The 25,010-nt window shown below is 44.5% G+C and overlaps 1 protein-coding gene across 2 annotated transcripts in view; it reads right to left on the bottom strand.

The window, feature by feature from the left end:
* Positions 1-25,010, bottom strand: part of WDFY2 (WD repeat and FYVE domain containing 2) — a 66,635-nt gene that overhangs the window by 19,302 nt on the left and 22,323 nt on the right. For both annotated transcript variants that reach the window (XM_077298125.1, XM_077298126.1), the window contains 4 exons: positions 13,412-13,466; positions 10,623-10,773; positions 9,452-9,564; positions 4,263-4,389 (listed from right to left, as the gene is read on the bottom strand). In XM_077298125.1, the coding sequence (XP_077154240.1) occupies positions 4,263-4,389; positions 9,452-9,564; positions 10,623-10,773; positions 13,412-13,466 (446 nt within the window). The remainder of the gene's footprint in view (positions 1-4,262; positions 4,390-9,451; positions 9,565-10,622; positions 10,774-13,411; positions 13,467-25,010) is intronic.

The raw sequence follows: 25,010 nt of genomic DNA, 5'->3' as shown, positions 1-25,010 counted from the left end.
AGACAAAAATACATTTACTGGAATGACACAATTACATATTGCAGGACAAAGGGTGCTAATATTTATATAATCGCCCTCCATTGCAGAATAGAACTAATCTAGATCTAAGGATTCAGAGGGTTCAGTGCAGCGAGCCCAGGAAAGAGCACAAGGAAAATGCCTTCAGCTCACTTGTGGGCGCAAGCACAAGGGGGATTAAAACTTGATTTCCCAAGTTGTGTGGGTAGCTCAAAAAGAACAATTAAAATAAAAAGAAAAATGTAACGGAATACTTAAAGTGCACATCTTATCTTGATAACTAAGATTCTAGTTGAAAATCTTTACGGATAAAAATTGCAGTAATGGACAATGAAAACCCAATTAATTAACCAACTGATGGTTGAATTAAAAAAAAAAATAAAAAAAATAATAAATCACAGACTGATCCAATACGTGTGAATTTCATCCCAATATTTTGTAATGTTACTCCGTAATGTTTACAGCCCCCACATGGCTATATGCACTCCAGACCAAGTCTAGTCATGCTCCTGCTCAGACAGAAGGTGACATCTTGTGAGGGGAGGTCCTCCCAAACCTGACGTGCTCCTCGATTCTATAGCACTCTTAGCACTGTCCAAAGCACTGACAGATAATGTCCCAGAGGTTCACAATTGGACTTAGGTTTGGGGAAAGCGAGTTGGTCAGTGGCATCAAGGTCTTCATCATCCAGGAACTGCCTAAATCTTGGCGTTACCCTGCAGCAGGAGGAACCCAGGGCTAAATGCACCATTGTACGGTCTGTCGGTGACTGAGGATTTTATCTGGGTAGCTGATAGCAGTTAATGTGCCGCTGCCTATCACATGGACAGTTGTACGACCCACCAAGATTATGCCTCCCCAGAGAATTCCCAACACCAAAATGGTCACCTTGAATGATGTTGCTGGCATCTCCCTGTTCTCTGCGGCATCTCCAGCCTCTTTCACATCTGTGCTTAGTATGAACCTGCCCTTATCTGTGAGGAGAACAGGGCACCAATGGCAGAGCTGCCAATTCTGGTGATCACTGGTGAATGCCAGTCCAGATGAACGGTGCTTTGCGACGGTCTTTGAGCCGCATACATCACAGTTTTCACACCAAAATTCTGGAGTAAAAACTTTGAAAAGCTAGAAAATGTAGGTGCAGCTCTGACTTTTGGAGGCTTTACGCCAGTTTCTCCCAGCTTCAAAAAAATGTGTGGTGGGACAAGTGGTGGCGCGCGTTATGCCACAAATCTTACTCCAATAGTGGCTGGAGCAGGATTTGTGGCGAGGTGCACGCAGTGTCAGACTCCTGGACATCCCCTCATCAAGGCCGGCGTGAACAACAAAGTTCTTGATTAAATCGGGTCCTTTGTTTCTGGACAAACTGTGAAACACACACCAGTAGACAAGGCAAACCTTCTTGTGATCACACGTATGGATGTGCCACCCTGGAGGAGCTGGACGACCTGTGCACCGCCAATGGGCTGCAGGTAGTGCCTAATGCTACCAATAGTGAGAAGGACGATAGCAAAACCACTCCCTTTTCCAAAAAAATTTGCCGAGAGGAATTGTCTGTGGCCACCAGTAAAATTATTCCATTCTTAAAGGGTGGTCTCGCTGTTCCTCTCCAGTGCACCAGTTGTCATGTTCATTTTCACCAAAGCCAGTGAAATCGATCCACAATGGCTTCTGCTTCAAAATGGAAGTTTTACTGACTTGGGGTAAAATAAAAACAAGTCACCAGGCTGCCTTTAATCATTCCACGGGTTCCCTATGTTCTGTGCCTGTTTTCCCCCCTTTAAATACGGTGATTCCTAATCATGTGATTGCTTTATGGCCCCTTCCAGGACAGCGCAGCTCACGGATACTTCTGCTCAGCCCTACCACAAGGGCTGGAGACATTGAAGCAGAAGTGCGTCTCCGGTGGAAAAGCCAGTGGTCGTGTGAAATAAATGAAGAATTCTCCCAGGATATTAAAAAAAAACAAAAAACGCCCAAACACTTAGGTATGAAATCATTCCTCGGCAGAGATTTCTTTCCAGAAGCGGTTGTAATGTCTCACGAGTCCACAACCCGTTTCTAGGCGACGGCCATCAGACGGCCTCCTCGGGTGCAATCGAGATCCTCCATGGGATTGTGAACAAACAAAAAAAAAAACCTCACTCATCATTGGACGCAGAACTAATACACATCACAGAGAAAGAAAAACAGCAGCAACCGTTGTCATGGGCCCGACAGTAAATCGTGACTGACGCATATATACAGATTACACTGTAAGATCTAAGTGACAGCACTGAAAAGAAATACGTAGAAAGCGGAAAATATAAAGCTGTATACTCCTGTAGATTCCCAGGCTTCATGTGCGCTGCTGTGGCACCTTTCATACAATGCACGTCTAGTATCTTGCATAGGAGTGTGACTACAGGGGTTATTAGAGGGGAGAGACATGTACCACCTATCCACAACAGGCCAAATACTTGATCCCTAAGGACCGTTACAGATCACAAGGGAGTCGCACCTCTTGTTCCCATGATCAGTGGCTCCCCAGCTGCCAAACATTAATCACCGATGCAAATCTCTTGTGAAAAAAGGTGGGAAACATGTCCTTCCACTGGGGGGCAAAAAAAAAAATAAAAAATACATGCAGGCTTAAAAGGGAACCCGTCATCAGAAAATTACCTATGGTCAATTTTTTATTTATTTATTTTTTTTAAACATGGCTTCATCTGTATTTAAAATAAATAAATTGCTGTTTTCATACTGGGCACTGAAGCTTATTTAGGCTCCAACTTCCTCTTGTTTCAGGAAATAATACGTGTACATTAGCTGCAATAGTTAAAACACAACTTTTGTACTGACGTGTCTAATGAGTGAGTGCAGAGGTCATTGTGAAGGGAGGGGGAGCAGGGGAGCCGTGACATCACCTAATGTAATTGGTTGATACTGTGTTAGCAGTTGTATAGAGGTAGTATGGTACTTGATATTGTAATCCTGCCTCTTTCTGAAAGGACAGGATGTTTGGGTCTTAAAAAAAAAAAAAATGCCTAGTGCAAAAATAAGATTACTAATTTTGTTGTTTTTCTATGAAGATTGTGATATGAATAAAATGTTGCCAAAATTAAAAGAAAAAAACTAAATGCAACACAAAAACATGATTTCGACAAAGTCAATTTCTAACAATCGCTTCCTATTATGGCTATTTGTGTATCTGCGTGTCTCCCATGTGTAAGGGTCCATTTAAATGAATTGACCAAGGACACTAAAGGACCGCCAATCTTAAACGGGGTTTTCCCACAAGAGAGTTTATTTTAATCAATAGATCTTGGAATAATAAGTTCCACAATTGAATGTGTTTAAATAAAATGTTCCTGTGCTGAGATAATCTTATAAATGCGCCCCTGCTGTGTACTGTGTAATGTCTGTGTCTGACCGTACAGGAACATAGTCTGATCATACCGCAGCTCCTGGGCAGGGAGGATGCAAAAGAGAGTATACAGACAGGACAGCACAGGATCAAAAATAATTCTTTGGAGGTAAAACATTCTTTTAAAAACCGGCATGGAAAGGTTTTAGCTCACAAAAATAATCAGCTATGATCCCGTGCTGTCCTGTCTGTATATTCTGTTTTGCTTCCTCCCTGCCCAGGAGCTGTGGTATGATCACACATGTCCCTGTACGGTCAGACACAGACATTACACAGTACACAGCAGGGGCACATTTATAAGATTATTTCAGCACAGGAACATTTTATTTAAACACATTCAATTGTGGAACTTATTATTCCAAGATCTATTGATTAAAATGAACTTTGTTCGTGGGAAAACCCCTTTAAATATTTGCAAAATCGACAGTAGTTTAAAAGCCGGTTCACACAGGCAGACCATGCTAAATGATACGCACTGAGCGGCCTGTAGCAGATCTGCAATAGATCTCTCAGCGCACATAGGCTGCCATTATTCTCTGCAGTGTGCTTCCGAGAACGATCATTTTAAGCAAGCTTAAAAATCATTTCACCCAACAAACAGGTGTTTTACTCCTCGGCTGTTTGTTTACACTGCAAGATTATCTTGAGTTTAGCATTGCTAGGAACGTGTAGTGTAGACGCATCCTGAGAAACCTGAACAGCGCAGCATGACAATATCAGACAAGAAAACCAACAAAGCCTGCAATGCAGATGTTTAGAGAGCCTGTAACTTCAGGAAAATATTTTTCCAACAGAATGTGAGTAAATGTGCCCTACTGTGTGCTGAACCGTTTCTTACTGATGTCCTTGCAGTTCTAGTGCGGTTCCTTTTCGGCCCCCGATGTCCCATATGATAACGGAATGGTCAGAACTGCCCGAAAATAAATGTCTCTGTACCGGGTCCCAACACAAGGACGTGACACCAGCTGGGAAGGAAGAACAGGTTAATAATGACGTTGTAGGATTACAGCTTATTACAGCAGGTTGTACGTCACCGGACACTTCCAGATTATGTGAACAAGTTCTGCTCTAGAAGCGATAATGAAGAGAACTTCAGAGGGTGGACGGATCAGAGGAGCATGGTCGAAGGAATATTAGTGACACGAGAACAGGGCTGTCAGCATCCACGAGCATTCGGTCAAGTCATTAACCAATTTATAAAACATAAGATAGATTTTAAAAACATCTTGCTTTATTCAATATGGAGTATGAGCACCACGTGCAGAAATTACTGCACATGCCTGCCATCAGTGAGGTTATTATTGGTTGTAGGTGGAATGTTTTGCCACACTGATTGCACTTGGGCAAATCATCAAGATCCGCTGCTGCCAGCTCCCTGTACAATGGCCGACCAATGATGTTACAGATGTGCTGAATGACAGACCAGACCTGAGACGCTGCAGGCCATGGTAACAGAGTTAGGCCGCACAGGCTGCTCACAGTAGCTCGAGCACTATGTGGCCTGAAGTTTTAATGAAAAAACAGTTTCTGGGACACTTTCATGCCAATTCGTGAAGGCCTCTTCAAAGGCGCTGTCCACATTATCACCAGACCAATCTAGCCTTTATAAGGGAACTTTATAACAGTCCTACTACCAGGATTATGGTGTGGTGCTACATTCATTTGGTCATGGAAACTGTGCTATGGCCATTTCTCTAAGTGTCCCAGGAGTCGTTTTTTAGTACCTCAACACGAACATGTTACTCGTGCTACTGTGCGCAGACAGTGGCCTAAACATCCGACTGTGGCCTAAACATCCGACTGTGGCCTAAACATCCGACTGTGGCCTAAACATCCGACTGTGGCCTAAACATCCGACTGTGGCCTAAACATCCGACTGTGGCCTAAACATCCGACTGTGGCCTAAACATCCGACTGTGGCCTAAACATCCGACTGTGGCCTAAACATCCGACTGTGGCCTAAACATCCGACTGTGGCCTAAACATCCGACTGTGGCCTAAACATCCGACTGTGGCCTAAACATCCGACTGTGGCCTAAACATCCGACTGTGGCCTAAACATCCGACTGTGGCCTAAACATCCGACTGTGGCCTAAACATCCGACTGTGGCCTAAACATCCGACTGTGGCCTAAACATCCGACTGTGGCCTAAACACCCGACTGTGGCCTAAACACCCGACTGTGGCCTAAACACCCGACTGTGGCCTAAACACCCGACTGTGGCCTAAACACCCGACTGTGGCCTAAACACCCGACTGTGGCCTAAACACCCGACTGTGGCCTAAACACCCGACTGTGGCCTAAACACCCGACTGTGGCCTAAACACCCGACTGTGGCCTAAACACCCGACTGTGGCTTAAACATCCTACCATAGCCTGCAGTGTCTCCAGAATTGCCTGGCATTGATCGAAACTGAGACATTATTGGTCAGCAATTGCACAAGGAGCTGTCCGCAGCAAATCTTGATGATTTTCGTGCTCAAATGCATTCAGCGTGGCAGAACATTCCTCAGACAACCATTAATAACCTCACTGATAGCTGTCAAAGAACGCAAGTGCGGTGATTTCTGCATATGGTGCTCAAATTCAACAGTAAATTGAGATGTTTTGAACATGTTGCTTATATGTTTTCAACAGTTGACTATCACTAACAAGTCTATCCATCCTGTGATTTCCATAATTTCATGGCTTTTCCTTCCAACATTTCAATATTCAGTGTAGGTGTATGAACACACACAGTCCTACATGGCAAGACACACCTAGTCCTGTAGTGATAAACTGCTACAAGTAGCCTAGTAAGTGACATTGAAATCGGGGTCTCTGACCCTGTATCATGTTGTTAGCAGGTTCTTGCTATGTAATCCGAGAAAAGATTCCCTTTAACAGCTAAACTGCTCAGTTGCTTGTTTTAACAAGCACTTGCCTCTTATTAATTGGATAAAAGTGCAAGTGCAAACCACTAAAGTGGAGACTAAGATTATAAAACAAGCCACAATCTGTCATAGGAGTCAGAACACATCACTAACATCCACTTTTTTTTTTTCCTGAGTGGGCGATTCCACTTGATCAGTATTTTTCCAGTCCTATATTTGATGGAACTTCCCTCACTTCCTAGCATGCACTGTTCCTGCCCATTTCCAATGTATTCTTGCACCATACAAAGCTTGCCCCTCTGTAAGGACAGGATTAGTGATGAGCCAATATACTCGTTACTCGAGGTTTCTCAAGCACGCTCGGGGGTCCTCCGAGTATTTTTAGTGCTCGGAGATTTAGTTTTTCTTGCCGCAGATGAATGATTTACATCTGTTAGCCAGCATAAGTACATGTGGGGGTTCCCTAGCAACCAGGCAACCCCCACATGTACTTATGTACATACATGTGCTAATGAATATACATACTAATTATATATATATATATATATATATATATATATACACACACACACTGTATATTATAATATTCTATTTCCTACCGTATGTGAGGGCGAATATAAATGTTAGTAACACAGTGAGGCTGTTATATAGGGTCTGTACAGACAGGCAGTAATAGTGCATATATCAATCAGCACGGAGGGTAACATGCAGGTGAGGCTGCGCTCTTGCCACCCAAGTATTTGGATCCCTTGGACATGTATTCAGCCTCTTAGACCTGAGCATATGGCAGGATCAGGCGGTGTATAGCCGGCATTGTTGCTGACAAGCGACAACACAGCTGCACAGAATTAATAGCACAGTCTAGCTTCTCGTACAGTAAAAAACAGAATACAAAAGGCAGTGATAAGCCAGCGCCGTCACTTGTCATGGAAAAAGCCCACAGCTAACAAGACCGGGGCATTAAGAGAAAGTCTGTACTTGTAAATTGCTGTAATTAGAGGTTGATGCTAATTCCTAGATAATTACTGCAGTCTAAACCATCAGATGAACGTTGTGTGTAAAAAAAAAAAAAAAAAAAAAAAAAAAAAAAAAAAAAGACACGCACACTAGAATTATTTATTGTAAGCCAATACTGCCGAAATGGAAAATATAGGCATATTCCTATATGTTATCTATATACGATTCATTTATTAAAGAAAGCTATAACTAAAGACATAATACAGCTATACAGCTATTCTCACCGTGGGAACAGTCCTATAGCAATGCCAAGTCTTAGGGCGCCACCATAGGTGCAGACTTCATACACATTCACCTTTATCATTAGTGCAGTGTAGTGAGTATTAGTCACAGTAATGTCTAAATCCTCTGCTAGAGAGCAGATGTTACAGGGAAATGAACCAGAATGTGCATTTAAGCCCAGGTTACAGCATAAGTCATATATGACAAATCATTGGAAATTAGGTCTCAGATCTTGATCAGCGGTGGTAATTAGGGCTCATACTCATTTGCGAGAAAAATGGACAAGTGAAATCCGATTAAAAAAAAAAAAAAAAAAAAAAATAAAAAAAAAATCAGATTGCACTCTGACCATTGTTATTCAGTGGGTGACACCTCATCTGCAATTTTTTTCTCAGCTGAAATCGGACTGAGGAAAATAAAAAGGCAGCATGCTGCGATTTGCCGAATATCTCGGACAAGACTTGGCAAAGCAAGTCAATTGGTGCGAGGAAAACAAACAAACAAAAAAATTGCACAGCACTCGAACTATGAGAGTGCTGTCCGATTTATACACACCCATGTCCTTTGAAAAGCCGGTAACTCATCTGCCGCGTACAGTATAATCACAGAATGACAGGATAGAGTAGATAGAATATATACCGTACACAGATATACAGACATCAGTGACAGACATACATACACACATTATATATATATATATATATATATATATATATATATATATATATATATATATATATATATATATATATATATATATATATATATATATATATATATATATATATATACACATATATATACACATATATATACACACACACACACACATATATATTTTACACACATAAATACATATACACACACACGATCGCACGCGTTGAAAAATATTTCCTTTGAAAACGATGTTTAAGTGACAGAATTTATTTTTCTTTTAAAATTGCATTGCAGTCGGATGGAAATCAGATGCTAGGTGTGAAAAAACGGATTGTACGTGCATTACAATCGGTTTTATTTTTCCGTCCGGATATCGGAACTTTTTTTTTTCCACACATATGGGTAAGAGCCCTTTGACTATTCGCCTCAGATCTGGAATCAGCGGTGACTATTCGCCTCAGATCTGGAATCAGCGGTGACTATTCGCCTCAGATCTGGAATCAGCGGTGACTATTCGCCTCAGATCTGGAATCAGCGGTGACTATTTGCCTCAGATCTGGAATCAGCGGTGACTATTCGCCTCAGATCCAAGATCAGCAGTGACTATTCGCCTCAGATCCAAGATCAGCAGTGACTATTCGTCTCAGATCTGGAATCAGCGGTGACTATTTGCCTCAGATCTGTGCTCATACTGAGGACGGAGTATCGATATATAAAGCTGATCATCGCTTGTTTCAAAGACGCTTTTTACAAACTCCATTGGGGGGGGCGGGGTAAATGGTCGTTAATCTAGTCAATCATGTAGTTCCCACTTGTTGTGCAAAACGTCTACAGCTGACCCCTATTTACATGGGGAGAAGTCACATAATTTTTTTTTTATCAGATCATGCAATGAAACAAATGAACGTTTGATTGCTGCCATGGTGATAACAGTCAATGATCGGGTATGAGCAGCCATTCGGTCTAATATTGGACAATGATCAGAAAAATTAAAAACATGGAGTTTTCATTACTGTCTGTAAAGGGAAAAGGAGGATTGGGCATGTTCCATTTTTTACCAGATCTTTAACTCCTGCAGGAAATAAGCCACTAGCAGAGGGGTCTCACACAGCATTTTATTTCCCGCTCCCCATTAGAATATGCATGAGCACTCCGCCAAGATAACTCAGGTAAAGCTAGCACTGTAAATTAATGGATATTGTGAAATTGGTTCCATCACCGAAACAGAGCAATACCCGTTAATTGATGATCACTCACCTGTATGTCCCTTAAAAGTAGTAATGAGGCTACAATTATCTTGTTCAAGTTTTAGAATAGTGACCTGCCCTGAATGGTCACCAACAAACACATGCCTCGTCTCCACATCAAATCTGTTACATCACGGTCAAGGAACAGAGACGCCAAGAAAATGTAATTAAAGATAATCATTAAAAGAGAACTAGATGGTGTAATATAAAAAACTGTATATAGTGCACATAGATAATGTATAAAAACAGTGTTCACCAGAGCATGGAATAGGTCTGTAGCCCACAGATTATTTGCTTTTGTGGCCCTCAGAACAGGTTCCTGTTTTGAGTCATCATGGAGCATTGCACTAACCCAGGATCGACACCCCTACCGAACTGAAGGACGTGTAAATTAGGGTACAGCTGTTCTAAAATAACCCTCAAAAGGAACTTGAAGACCCAACTCTTCCGACAAGCCTACAACCTGTAGTAACCCTTGCTCCACCATACCGCTGCATGACCAGCTCTACCCTCACCTACTGTACCCTCATCCATCCCTTGCAGATTGTGAGCCCTCGCAGGCAGGGTCCTCTCTCCTCCTGTACCAGTCGTGACTTGTATTGTTCATGATTACTTGTTTTTATTATGTATACCCCCCCCCCCTCACATGTAAAGCGCCATGGAATAAATGGCGCTATAATAAATAATAATAGACTTGCTATACTGTTGCTCTGTGCTCATTCCGGCAGTTGTAAATCCCCTCTTATATCATCCCACTGGTGCACTAAACCCCAACTCATAGTTTTTCCCTCTGTTCTGCTTTGTCTTGTCCTTTCTTTTTCTACAGTTTACCTTTTCCTGTTGCTGATTAATTACAGCCATAAAGGCAAGTTGGTCAATTTCAGGCACAATTCTCCATGCTAACCAAGATGGTGTATGTCCCTTGCCACCTAGAGTAGGCTTATTCCTGCATAGAATATGTACAGTGGAGCTTAGGGCTGTCGGAACAGTTTCAATTATTATTTTTTTTTTTTTAACACTTGTGTTCCGTCCACTTGACCCAAATCCACGGTGTCAGGCAGGAAAGATGAAACTTCTGGAGATGCGGTTGGAATATAAAAATGGAATGAAGAATGATAGGAGGTTGTGCACTTACCACAAGGAGGTGACACTTTCACCCACTTGGACTCTATAAAGGATACTGCAGACACGAAGCACAGGCTGCCGTGCGGTAGTTTCCCAGGCGTTCCCCAGTCTCCGAGCAATGCCAGGTGAAGAGCTTGTCCTGACCGGTGCTCAGCATCCACTCCATCTCCAGAATGAAGAGGACCATGGTCACTCTGCTCTGGTGGGCTGTGCGGCAAGAATACGACAAGTCGGGTCAGCACTGTACAGCGCTCCACATACACAGTCACAATCACACTAAAATCAGTAATGCCATACAAGAAGTCTCACATTTGTGGGAAAGAGGCAGCGAGGACCTTCCATATCTGAAGAACGACAAGTTCATGTTTTCTCTGGACAGGTGGGAGTTATGGAAACTTCAATGTGAGCTCAAACCACATTTGTGAGATCGTCTCAGCCTTTTCTCAGTACTAGAATCTAATCTGAATGATAATCATATTTGCCATTTTGCTTTTTAGAAAGCTCAGATATTTTTTGTGACTTTATTGTACAAACCCTTAAAGGTTTCTCTACACGATCCCACCAGAGGGTCCTAAACCTACTGCCGATTAGGCTGTTCTTAATGATGCGCACTGTAAGAGCTTTTAGCGCACATAGGCTGATATTGTCACCAGTGAGAACCCCGTTTACACCGGACAATGTGCTGCCGAGAATGATGAGCTTTTCTGGAGCAGAAGAGCTCATTTCACCCAACGATAGAACATTTTGCTCATTTGTTGGGTGACCGGCAGCGTGCCTACACTGCAAAATTATCGTAAAACAAATGTTCCTAGGAGCGCTCATTCACAATCTTGCAGTGCAAATTACAACTCTGATTAAAAAAAATAAACAACCACAAATAAATGGATTTTTCTAAATAAAGCCTTGTCTGGGGCCAGATGTCTCCTCTGCAGAGGATATAGGTAAATGTAGTATTACATGATGGCCATTCTAATAAATGACTAATTATGTAACACATGGATGCCTGGAGTGCACCGGAGCGATAACTGGTCTCAAGCTGGGGGCATCTATGGCACTTGTATACCATAGGAGGAGAGGCCGCCTACATGAGATAACCCCTTTAAGGCTACTTTCACACTAGCGTCGGGCTCGGTCCGTCGCAGTGCGTCGGGCCGAGGTCCCCGACGCTAGCGTTGTCTCCGCCGCACAACGGGGGCAGCGGATGCATTTTTCCAGCGCATCCGCTGCCCCATTGTGAGGTGCGGGGAAGTGTGTGGAGGTGGGGGCGGAGTTCCGGCCGCGCATGCGCGGTTGGAAAAAGCGGACCGTCGGGAGCAAAAAACGTTACATGTAACGTTTTTTGGTCCCGACAGTCCGCCACAACACGGCGCAACTGTCGCACGACGGTTGCGACGTGTGGCAATGCGTCGCAAATGCGTCGCTAATGTAAGTCAATACAAAAAAAAACGCATCCTGCAAGCACTTTTGCAGGATGCGTTTTTTCGGCAAAACGACGCATTGCGACGTATTGCAGTAAACGCTAGTGTGAAAGTAGCCTAAGTAACAGGTATTGGGCTCAAATCTGGAATACCTTTAAGCTGATGGCAAAAGAACAGGCTAAGTGGTTTACAATGCACGCCATTATTTTAGAAAAACAATTGAAGGGTAACTGCACTCAGAATGGAAAGGATAAACCCTGTAGCGCTGAAACATGCAAACATGAAACATGAAAATTTAACTGCATTACTGCACTAGAAATATGAAAAATGAGAGCGTTTAGTGGGTGAGTGGCTACCAGGTACACATAAAATTGGCCTTTTTTATGCGCTAAACGCTCTCATTTTTCATATTTCTAGTGCAGTAATGCAGTTAAATTTTCATGTTTCATGTTTGCATGTTTCAGCGCTACAGTGTGCTGCCTTATTTGCTTAAATGTATAGGAGTTGGCGACTCTAGGTTTAGCACCTGTTCACACTTGGTCTGTGAATGGATGTGAAGGTCAGTTTTTTCAAATGGAAAGGATACACCCACACAAGACATTTCCACTGCAGAAAAATCCACGGTGGCAAAATCCACACTAAATGACACATTTTTGCTACAGATTTGACTGAGTTTCACAATCCGCGCTGCAGGGTGTGAAATCTTTAGGCTGTGTGCACACGTAGCAGATTTTTCGCGTATTTTTCCACTATAAAAACGTGAAAAAAACGCATACATTATGCATCCCATCATTTAGAATGCATTCCGCAAATTTTGTGCACATGATGCGTTTTTTTCCGCGAAAAAACGCATCACGGTAAAATACGCAGCATGTTCATTAATTTTGCGGCTTTTTTGGCGGATTTCCCACTATATTATTGCATTGGGAACCTCCGGAAAAATCCGCAAAAAAAAAACCACACCAAAAATGCACCAAACTCGCGGTAAATACGCGGTAAAAAACGCATGCGGATTTCTTGCAGAAAATGTCCAGTTTTGCTCAGGAACTTTCAGCAAGAAATCCTGAACGTGTGCACATAGCCTAAGTGAACAAAAAAAATAAAATTTAAGAAGAATTGACAGGCTGTACGTTTCAATTCTACAGCGCCCCTCAATTTACGCTACATGTGGAAGAGACCATGTCAAAATTTCCACTGCAAATAAGACCTGTATAAACAAGCCTGATTTGTGCTGCAGAAAATGCTTTTGCAGCCCCACGGATATAATGATTAAAAAAAAAAAAAAGCGAGATTTGTTGAGGTCTTACTGGGAATACTGTACCAATGAGAAGATTGGTCCTCGAAGCATTTCTATGGAAAACATATTGGGTACTACAATGAGTCTTGGTGGTGATCATACTGACGCTCTTACCCGAGTACGTTCTTACCCGAGTACGTTCTTGTGGAGTTCATTTTGTTGTAATCTTCAGCTAAAATAAATTCCTGAATAAAAAGAAGAAATAACTTACATAAATCTACATGGAAAGCACAACTTTGTACAGAGCTATGCTTTAATTAACTGCAGCAGTTGTTGTCGTCACTTAGACGATGTTCCTTCTTCATTACTACGGCTTATAATTGTTTACACAGGCAGAAGAGAATCTGAAGTCATGATGCTCATATGAACCAGGCATTAAAAGTAATACACGGCAGTAAGAAATATTTTTGTACATATTGATTTCTACCAGTGACTGTCTTTCCGCTGCCTCTAAAATTATCTCTTCTATCTAAAGCGGAATCTTTCCAAAACCGAATGTCTTGCGTTTCCTCCCTCTACGAATCTACCTATACCGGATATTGCCATTTCCATGGATTATTCTACCTTAATCCCCAAGGTTATATTTGACTCCGATCCTTCTCAAAACATCTCTAAAATCCAACCTTTCCTTACATTTTACTAGACAAAAAAAAATATAGTTCTTACCGATAACGGTATTTCTCTGAGCCCATGACGGCACCACAGAGAGAGGGGATCCGCCCACCAAGGACAGGAAACCTACAGATAAAAAGGCGGTACCACTCTCCCGCATCAGTTGTTTACTAGAGAACGATGGGAGACTATGGAACAGCTTATTAGTTTCAACATTACTTTATATTAACTTAATTGAGATACCACGTGGCCTATCAAAACTATCAAAAAATAAACTATGGCACTATATTAACGTGCACACCCATAAGTGAAGGGAGGGAATGTACGGGTGCCGTCATGGGCTCAGAGAAATACCGTTATCGGTAAGAACTATATTTTTCTCTGTCGCCCATGACGGCACCACGGAGAGATTTCATAGATTGTACATTCAGGGAGGGACCACCGCTTCCAGAACCCTTTTACCGAAAGTAAGGTCCGAAGAGGAAATAAGGTCCAATCTATAGTGTCTATAGAATGTGGAAGGTGATGACCAAGTAGCGGCTCTACATATCTGATCGATAGAGGTTCCGGCCTTCTCCGCCCAAGAAGCCGCCACTGCCCTCGTTGAGTGAGCCTTGACTTCCCCTGGAACAGACACTCCACTTGACGAATATGACAAGCTGATAGCGTCCGTGACCCATCTTGCCAAAGTGGATTTGGAGGCTTTTTTCCCCTTTCGGGGACCCTGAAAGCATACAAAAAGAGAGGCATCCTCCCTACTCTCTCTAGTGGCTTCTAAATATTGTATGAGACATCTCCTTACATCTAGCGTATGTAATGCTTCCTCCTCTTTATTTTTAGGGTTAGGACAGAAGGAGGGAAGAGAGATCTCTTGAGTTCTATGGAACCGGGAAGCCACTTTCGGGAGGTATGTAGGATCTATCTTGAGAATAACTCTATCCTCTAAAACCTGAGTGTATGGAGGGTTAGCAGATAAAGCTTGTATGTCGCTAATCCTACGAGCGGATGTGAGGGCAACCAGCAGGGAAGTTTTGAGGGATAGGATTTTTAACGGGACCTCCTCCAAGGGTTCGAAGGGAGGTTTAGTCAGGGCTCTAAGGACCAAATTTAAATCCCATTGAGGGGAGGTTTTAATTGGAATTGGCCTTGATCTGCTTGCTGCCCTGATAAACCTTGAAACCCACCGATTCCCTGCCAGATTGTAATTAAACAGAGCTCCCAACGCTGCCACATGGACTTTCAGGGTACTCGTGGCTAAACCGATCTCCAACCCCTTTTGTAAAAATTCTAATACAGTTTTAAGGGGAACCTTTTCTCCTACTTTGGAACCTGATGATGATAGGAATTTCTTCCATATCTTCCCGTATTGTTTTGTCGTGACCGGTTTCCTACTTTGTAAGAGAGTGGATACTAATGCTGGTGAAAATCCTGTAGCTTCCTCTCAAATGCCAGGCCGTCAAGTGCAAGTTCATAACTTGTGGATGGTTGATCGGCCCTTGGGAGAGCAAGCCTGGGAGGTCTGGGAGTACCCACGGGTCGGATATCGACATTCTCCTCATCCAAGAGAACCAAGGTCTCTTCGGCCAGAACGGGGCTATCAAGATTACATGAGCCCCGTCCTCCCGAATCTTCCTCAGCACTGCCGGAATCAGGGCAAATGGGGGAAATGCGTAAGCTAGATGATGCCGCCATGGAATCAGAAACGCATCCAGGGCTACCGGGTTCCCTTGAGGATTTATGGAGCAAAAGGAGGTTACTTTTTTGTTTGTGTTGTTGGCAAAGAGATCTATGTTGGGAACCCCCCATTTTTTTGTAATCTGGGTAAATACTGTCTGATTTAGCTCCCATTCCCCTTGCTTTAAACTGGAGCGGCTTAGAAAGTCCGCTTTGAAGTTGTCCACCCCCCTTATGTGTAGACTTGTCAGGGATAAAAGGTTGCTCTCGGCTATCTGAAAAATTTCGTTGGTTACCTCCATCAGTTTTTTGGAGCGAGTCCCCCCCTGGTGATTCAGGTATGCTACTACCACCCTGTTGTCTGACATGACTCTGACATGGTGGGAGTGAAGGGCCCCCAAGAATTCCTGGAGGGAGAACTTGACCGCAAGGAGCTCTTTCATATTGGAGGATTCCTCCCGCAGGGATGTTGGCCAGGTGTTTTGAGCTACTAGGTCGCCTAAATGAGCCCCCCAGCCACTGGGGCTTGCATCTGTCGTCAGTATCTTTGAGATTGGGATTACCCATGGGACTCCCTGGGAAAGATTCCTTAGTGATGCCCACCAGGTTAGTGACTGAGTTGTTTTTGGAGATAATCTCAACCGACTTTCTAAATGCCCTCCCAGAGAGATCTCTTCTGATAAAATCTGCCATTGAAGGTGTCTCGAATGGAGCTGCGCCCATTGGACCGCCGGTATGCACGAAGTCATGGATCCTAAGAGGGACATAGCCTGGCGTAGTGTTATAGAAGGGAGAGCTTGTATTTTGGCCACTCGTCTTATCATCCTCTGAATTTTTTCCTCTGGAAGACGGCATTCTTCCTTTATAGAGTCCAGTATTAGACCCAGATATTCTTGGACCTGGGAAGGTACCAGTCTGGACTTTTTTAAGTTTATCAGCCAACCCAGATCCTGTAGGGACCTTGTCACTGTATCCAGCTGATTGCTGCAGTGTTGGGGGGAGGAGCCTATTATCAAAAAATCGTCCAGGTATGGTACAATCAAGGTGTCTTGCTCTCTGAGATGAGCCATTACCTCCGAAATTATTTTTGTGAATATTCTCGGGGCTATTGCCAGTCCGAACGGTAGGGCTGAGAATTGAAAGTGGCGTAATGTCCCCCTGATATGAACTGCTATCCTGAGAAACCTCTGGTGATCTATGTGGATGGGGACGTGATAATAGGCATCCTTCAGGTCCAAGACTACCATAAAACACCGAGGAAAAAGCATTTTTATAGAGGATTTTATTGTCTCCATCTTGAATGGTTGAATCTCTAGGTATTTGTTTAGGCTCTTCAGGTTTATGATAGTCCTGTAAGACCCATCTGGTTTTTTTCTCAGGAATAGAGGGGAATAATAACCTTGTTCTCTTTCTTGTGGAGGGACTTCTAGAAGAACCCCCTTGTCCACTAGTCCTAGGACCTCGTTCTCTAATGCCCATTGTTCTTCCGCTGAAGACCTTGGAGAGGTTATTGAAAAGAAGGGACGAGGAGTTCTCAGAAATGTTAGCTTTAGACCTGATTTTATTATGCCCAGGATCCATTGGCTGCATGTAAATTTTTTCCCAGGCCGGGAGAAAGAGTGACAATCTCCCCCCCACCCGGGGCCAACCTTCATTGAGAGGGTTTCTTGTTGTCGCCGGGGTTTTTATTAAACAGGTACCCTTTATTTCTGTTTTTCTTATCCTCCCATTTTCCCTGGTTTCTCCCTTGCTTTTTACGGAAAAACCTCTTGCTCCGAAAGGGCCGTTTGTAAGCGGGAAAACCCAGGGCAGGAAAAGATTTCTTTTTATCTCCTGCCTTCTCCAGGATGTCGTCCAGGGTGGGACCAAACAGAAATTCCCCTTCACAAGGAATAGTACATAATTTAGACTTCGTCTGTAAGTCCCCTGGCCAGCACTTAAGCCAGAGGGCGCGCCTTGCCGCGTTAGAGAAGACCGCTGATCTGGCAGCCAATCTAATAGAATCAGCAGAAGCATCTGCTAAAAACGCGGCCGCCCCTCTTAGTACCGGCAAGGTATTCAGTATGGAGTCACGGGACGCCTTCCCCTTTAGCTGGCCCTCCAGTTGGTCTAACCAAATCATTAATGAACGGGACGTGCATGCGGCTGCGACTGCTGGCTTTAGACCTCCTCCAGATGCTTCCCAGGCACTTTTGAGAAAAGCATCCGCTTTTTTGTCCATAGGGTCTTTCAAGACCCCCATGTCCTCAAAAGGGAGGGCAAATTTTTTAGACGCTTTAGCAATGGCTACGTCTAGCTTGGGGGCTTTTTCCCAGAAGGAGCAAGATTCGTCTTCAAAGGGGTACTTCCTTTTTGGCGTTAATAACGCCTTTCTCAAGGGTTTCTTCCACTCCTTTTTGATTAGTGCGGAAATAGTTTCATTGAGTGGAAAAGCCCTCTTTTTCTTTTGCTCAAGACCTCCGAACATGATGTCCTGAACCGACCTTTTGGGGTGAGAGTCTACTAACCCCATAGTGCTCCTCACTGCTTTAATGAGGCCATCGGTGTCTTCTAAGGGGAAACAGCTGTGACCCCCAGAGGAAGAAGACGATGACGAAGAAGAGGAGGAGGAGGTGGAGGAGTCAGATGAATCTGAGTCCGCACTATCCTTGTCTGTATTATGTTACGTTCACATTTGCGTTGTGCGCCGCAGCGTCGGCGCCGCAGCGCACAACGCAAACAAAAACGCGGCAAAACGCACGCTAAAACGCTGCGTTTTGCGCCGCATGCGTCGTTTTTGGCCGAAAGTTGGACGCAAAAAAAATGCAACTTGATGCGTTTCTTGCGTCCAACGCTTGCGGCCATGCGGCGCAAAACGCAGCACAACGCATGTCCATGCGCCCCCATGTTAAATATAGGGGCGCATGACGCATGCGGCGACGCTGCGGCGCCCGACGCTGCGGCGCTGACCGCAAATGTGAACGTAGCCTTAGGCTGGTTTCACACTTGCGTTTTTGTCTGCAGCGTTTTTTGCAAAAAAAACGCATGCGTTTTTTCCCCCTATATTTAACATTGAAAACGCATGCGTTTTTTTGTATGCGTTTGGTCGCGTTTTCAAACGCATGCGTTTTTTTTCTGCATGCGTTCATTTTCAAAAATGCAACCTGTAGTATTTTTTTACGCGTTTTTTTTGCCGCGAAAAAACGCATGCGTTTTTTCGCGGCAAAAAAATGCATTGCTGTCTATGTAAACGCATGCGTTTTTAAGCACATGCGTTTGTTTGCGTTAAAAACGCATGCGTTTTTATAGAAAAAAACCAGAAAACACACTGAAAAGTCACCCACCACCATCAAGGTGATAAAGGGATCCAAACCCTAACCCTACCCCAAACCTCACCCCTAACCGTTTATTGAACATTTTCTGACAGTCATAGTGCCACATATTTCAGTGCCACGTATTTCAGTGCCACGTATTTCAGTGCCACGTATTTCAGTGCCACGTATTTCAGTGCCACGTATTTCAGTGCCACGTACTATAAATACTATAACTACGTGGTTATACGTGGCACTGAAATATCGTGGCACTTATATGCGTGGCACTTATATGCGTGGCACTTATATGCGTGGCACTTATATGCGTGGCACTTATATGCGTGGCACTTATATGCGTGGCACTTATATGCGTGGCCACTGATTAGGGTTAGGGGTAGGGTTAGGGGTAGGGGTAGGGTTTTTTGGGTTTTTCTTGTTTTCTTGTGTTTTTCTATAAAAACGCATGCGTCTAAAAAACGCATGCGTTTTACCGCGTTTACATGCGTTTTTTCACACATGCGTTTTTTTAAAAACGCATGCAGATAAAAACGCAAGTGTGAAACCAGCCTTAGACACCGGGGACGGAGACCTGTGTTTAGTCTTCCTCCGTTTTTTTCCCCTTTTCAGAGACTTAAAGGTGTCTTCTACCTGATTCTTAATCAGGGTTTTGAGGTCAGCTGCAAACCCGGGAAGCCCCTCGGATACTGTTTGCTGTATACATATACTACAGAGTCTTTTCTCCCAGGTATTTGGAAGATCTTCTTTACACAGGGCACAAATCCTATGCTTGGTTTTCCCTAAGCTCTTCTTTCCCTAGAGGAAAAGAGACAAATAATACCCTTACTGTCTCTAACTTTCACGAAGATCACTTACCACCTCCAGGACCCATAAATACCGGTTGAGGATGCTCCATGTCCGTCTTTTTCCCCGACGCCGTACTGGACTCCTTGCTATGTTGGGACCTTTGGCGTTCTTTACCGGTGGTGTCCTGGTGTCCTTTTTGCTGTCGCCGTTTTTGCTGCTGCTGCTGCGATGCTGATGGTGGTGGTGGTGACTCAGGTAAGGGTGATGCCATGTCACTCATTCTGATTGCAGGTATGGCCTCACGTAGGCTGCTGTCAATCAACTGATGATGCGGCTGACCGCCGCTCTGCTATGCTCTGGCCGCTGATGCTGCGCTCTGCGCCGGCGCCGTGCTCTGCACTAGTGCTGCGCTCTGCGCTGGTGTTGAGGCTTGTGCCGCTGCTTGTGCTGCGGTCTTCCGCCTCCTGATGACTGGAGCCAGGTCCATTTTATACCGCCGCGCTTCCTGTGGCGCGCTTGCGCAATAGCTGCGGCCTCGTTCCCGGCGCCTGCGCAGAAGCGCCCATCCGGCGCCTGCGCAGAAGCGCTCATCCGGCGCCTGCGCAGAAGCGCTCTGTCGGCGCCTGCGAGAAGCGCTCCCCCGCCGGCGCCTGCGCAGAAGCGAACCCCGCCGGCGGCTGCGCAGAAGCGCCCATGTGGCGCCTGCGCAGAAGCGCCCATCCCGACTGCGCAGAAGCGCTCGCAGAACGCCAGCGCCCACGCCATTCGGCGCCGCAGGAGCTCCCGCGCACGCGCGGGCGGCCCAAGATGGCGCTGCCCATGGCGCACATGAAACGCTGCCTCACCGGAGCTCCCAGTTTGCTCGCAGCCTGAATGCGCGGACCCTGCACGCCTCCTGGCCATGCAGTGTGCAGACTGACGCTTGAAGGGGGGAGAGCCGCGCTACCTCTCCCGCAACCACAGAGGGACCCCCCTGGATGTTGCCGCTGCTGCATCTTACCTAGGGAGGTGACCGCGAACTCCATGTCACCTCCCCCGCACACCCTAGAGGCCCACTAGCCCCAGCGGTGGCGCTTCGGGTCACCACACCAGCCGAGGCAGAGGGACCCCAGCTGCCTGAGTCGGACTGATTGGCCCCGGAATCCCACGATGATCTTCTTCTGGTAAGTCTGTAGGTCTCCCATCAAGGACAGGAAACCAACTGATGCGGGAGAGTGGTACCGCCTTTTTATCTGTAGGTTTCCTGTCCTTGGTGGGCGGATCCCCTCTCTCCGTGGTGCCGTCATGGGCGACAGAGAAAAATACTTACCGTCCCTCTTATTTCACTCATCTAGACTACTGCAACTCTACACTAATCAGTCTTCCCTATACTGAACCCTTTCATCTCCAAACTAACCTGAATGCAGCAGACAGGGTCATATTTCTGTCCAGCCATTACACCAATACCTTAACCCTGTGCCAGTCATTGCACTGGTGGCCCATCCTCTACAGAGTACAACTTAAACTTATCACTCTTCCATACAAATCTCTCCTTAATTCTGCACCACCCTACATCTCATCTCTGTCTGCCACCCTACATATACACTGCGTAATCATACAAAAGGAAAGCACCATGAATACCAGTAAAATTACAAAAGTTTATTGAAATATTAAAAGCAAAAGGAATACAACAATGTGTAAAAGGGATGTGACACGGTCAACCAATAGTAGATGGCACCACAGGCAAGAACAGAGTAACAATCAGGTATGTATTAAAGATGCAAAGTGCATGCTCAAGAGTAATATACCAGCAGATGTGCAAATAAGCATGAATAGCAAGTAGAAAGCAGAGGGGCTGTACACCACCCTTGCAAATAATGAGCAGACAAGACAATAAAGTGACTGAGTGCTAATAGTGATATACCTGAAAGTACTCTGGAGCTCTGAGGTGCCACCTTCCCCAACGCGCGTTTCGGCGCTTAAGCCTTCTTCCTATACTCTGCGTTCCACTGATGAACCAACATCCTCTATAATCAAAACCTCACACTCCCGTCTCCAAGACTTCTCTTGCATTCCGCCAATTTTCTTGGAATGCTCTACCCCTGAAAATGCTTTTCCAGTCATCACAGTTTCAAGCATGCTTTAAAGACACATGACTGCTCCTTGTTCTCCCTTCCTAAGTTTTCCTCACAATCTGGTCCCTTCTACCATGCGTTCCCACACCCTCCATGGTCTCAGTAGCACTTTGTGCATGTACATTTTTTTGCTGCAGATTTTCCACACCTATTGAAAGTCTATGGGGAAAATCCGCACAGAACACTCAGCGTACCCGCAAGAGAAACAGACATGCTGCGGATTTGAAAAAAGGCAAAGCAGGCGATTGTACGCAGGGTTAAAAAGAAGAACAGCGGGCACGAGATTTCTATAAATCCCATCCAGTTTGCTAGAACTGCAAGATGCTGTGTTTTTGATGCAGGGTAACACGCAGCATCAAAAACGCAATAAAAGGTGAATCGTGGTAATGTAGCTTTAAGGAAAGCATTTATCAGGGCTTTGCTTTGAAAGGTTTGCTTTTCTTTAATTTTGCTACACATTGAAATATATATATATTTTTTTTACCCTATCTTCCCATTTCAGAAAACACGTGTACAACAGCTACAATGAACAGACTCAGCCACAATTTCAATTTTTTGCACTGAAAGATCTTGTGTGTGGAAAGGTCACATTGAAAGGAAGGTGAGCGAGCAGTCAGCTGTGACAGTTCTCAGCTCTGTTACCACCAGTCATTGTAATCCTGCCTCTGGTGATAAGGAGCCTGCTGAAAACTTGTGGGTGGGTAACTTTGCCGATACTTATTTTTTAAATAAATGTAACCACAAAAAGATGATGTAAATAATAGGTCAAATCTAAAATTATTGATTTGCTGCAGCTGGCAAGTGACAGAACAAGAGCAGGAGAGGACACTGGTGATCATATGTAAATTTAAAGAAAAGGGCAGATATCCCTTTATGAATGACTATTATTAAAGTCTAAAATCAGCAATGTGGACTTTAGCATTGTTATAATGGAACAAAAAAATAAACTGATCTGACAGGAACCCGGCATGCTGGAAACCGGACTTTCCTTCTGCTCTGGTCAGCTAGAATTGCCAATGAGGACAAGAGCGTACAGGAGAAAGCCGAAAATGGCTAAAGGAAGACAAATCAGAGCAAGGTATTTTGAGGACACAGATGTGATATTCAGGGCAGGTTAGGAATAGGACAGACACATAAGATGTGAAATGTGAGGCGGGTTATAAATACCATCTGTGCAGCGCCAAGTCTAGTATATAGGTGACCTGCAGCCAATGCTGGGCAGCATGGAAAGGGTGTAACTGGGAGCACTGGACACGCACTAGCTGTCACCAATATCACTACCACTGTAAGCATCGATTATTCACTACATTCTTTATAGCCGACACCTACAGATTGTCACTTACACGGCAGAATACACCAGGTACTGTTTTGCTTTGGGGTTATTTTTGTAATGGTTTCATTTCTTCCAGCAAAATCATCCCCAATCTATAGCCGTTTAGAAGACATGAGGTTTGTTCACATAGGACTGTATAACAAAACACACCTGTATATGTTACAATAAATTGATGAAGCATGTTCATTTATGAGGCCGCTGGAAATCCGCAGCAATCTCACAATGAAGAACGCTTTTTTTTCCCCCAACCACGATGAAAGTGTCTCATCTCATTAAAGGAAATCTGTCAGCAGGTTTTTGCTACCCCATCCGAGAGCAGCATGAAGTAAGGGCAGAGTGTCATGATCCAGACCGGGTTTTGAGTCCCGCTTTCCTGGTCTGGTCATGTCAAGAGTTAACATTTCTCAGCCTCTGTCTGGGTTCAGGTTGGCTATTTATCGCCACTGCTTCCTGCAGGCGATGTCAGCTATAGTTTTTGCCTAGTGCTGCTGTAGATGACTGATTGCTCTGATTTATCCTGCTGCGTTGCTGTCTGGACCCGTGTCTCTGTTTTCCCCTATTCCCGTCTTGACGCGGTTTCCGTTCAGTGTGCTGACTCAGTGGTTTTGACTTGGCTTGTATCCTGACCTGCTTCTGTCTTTTGGCTAATCCGCTCCTGACCATTACGGACTCCCTGGCTTGTCTCTGACCGCGAGTTTGCTTATTCCTTTGGTACTGCACTACAGTCTAGGATTTGACCCAGCTTGTTTGACTATTCTGCCGCCACCTGTGGTAGATTCACTGCTGTACTGCAGGCCAGCTCTGTTTAGATACAGTCCTGCTTACACTCAACTGCCATTTAGTGGAGCCTGCATCTACCTGCATTGCAGCAGCATGACACAGAGACCCTGATTCCAATGATGGATCATTTATTGGGCTGTTTTTGTTTCAGTAAAATCAGTGTTTTATCAGCAGGAGATTATCACAAGAAGATTAGGTATTTTGTACCTCCTGGTCCAATTTTGCACTCACCACTAATTAGCAGCTGTAAAAAAAAAAAGTACCCTGCCAATCAGTGGTGCGGGCGGGATTACATAGGGCTCAACATTCAGAGCTCTGCTAGATCTGCAGCAGAGAAAACTGATTTTAATCTATACTGCTGCACCCAGTAAACCAAGTGACACTTCACGTGAATCTGGTTTCTGCTCCCACCTGGATCATGCTCCTGTGAAATCTGACGGATTACCTTAAAGGCAGTGTCTCTTCGGGACCCTCTCTGAACCAGAGCAGTGAACCCCCTAGTAAGAACTGCTCTCATGATAATGAGCCTGGAGTTACAGGACGAGTCTTATCTGCTGCTAAAAGGGAAATGTAGGGGTAGAGACATTGTCCTGCTAATAGCCGATTGCATCGAGTTAGAGAAGTCGGGCCCATGAAGATAATAATAATAATAATAATAATAATAATAATTTCATTTCTATAGCGCCGACATATTCCGCAGCACTTTACCTGACTGCCAATTCGGGTTCTATTAAAAGGGTCTTTCCTCATAAAAACACCTTCAAATCATAGTCTATGGGGACTTGCTTTTATGCTATAGAATATTACGTTTAAAGGGCGGCTCTTAAGTGCTCGGTGCACCAAAAAATTCACTGCACCTTCCCACATCTCTCTCCGCCCTCGCGGGGCTCCAGGAAACCCAGGTTTGTTAATGAAGGAAGAGGAAGGAGGAGACAGATAGGAAACAACTAGGTGGGAAGGAAGGTGCACTGAACGGCTTGGCCAAGGGGGCACTTAGCGCCTGTGCTTGGTTTGAACAGTTATTTACAGTGGACAGACTCCCTTTAATGTCTAATGTCTTGACTACACGGATGACCCTCACATGGAGAGCAAGCTGAGGAATACTTGTTCCCAATGCATAGA

This window comes from Ranitomeya variabilis, chromosome 3, assembly GCF_051348905.1.
Source record: "Ranitomeya variabilis isolate aRanVar5 chromosome 3, aRanVar5.hap1, whole genome shotgun sequence".
NCBI lineage: Eukaryota > Metazoa > Chordata > Amphibia > Anura > Dendrobatidae > Ranitomeya > Ranitomeya variabilis.
Note: the sequence above shows the minus strand (reverse complement) of the source record. Positions and strands in the feature narration are given on the sequence as shown.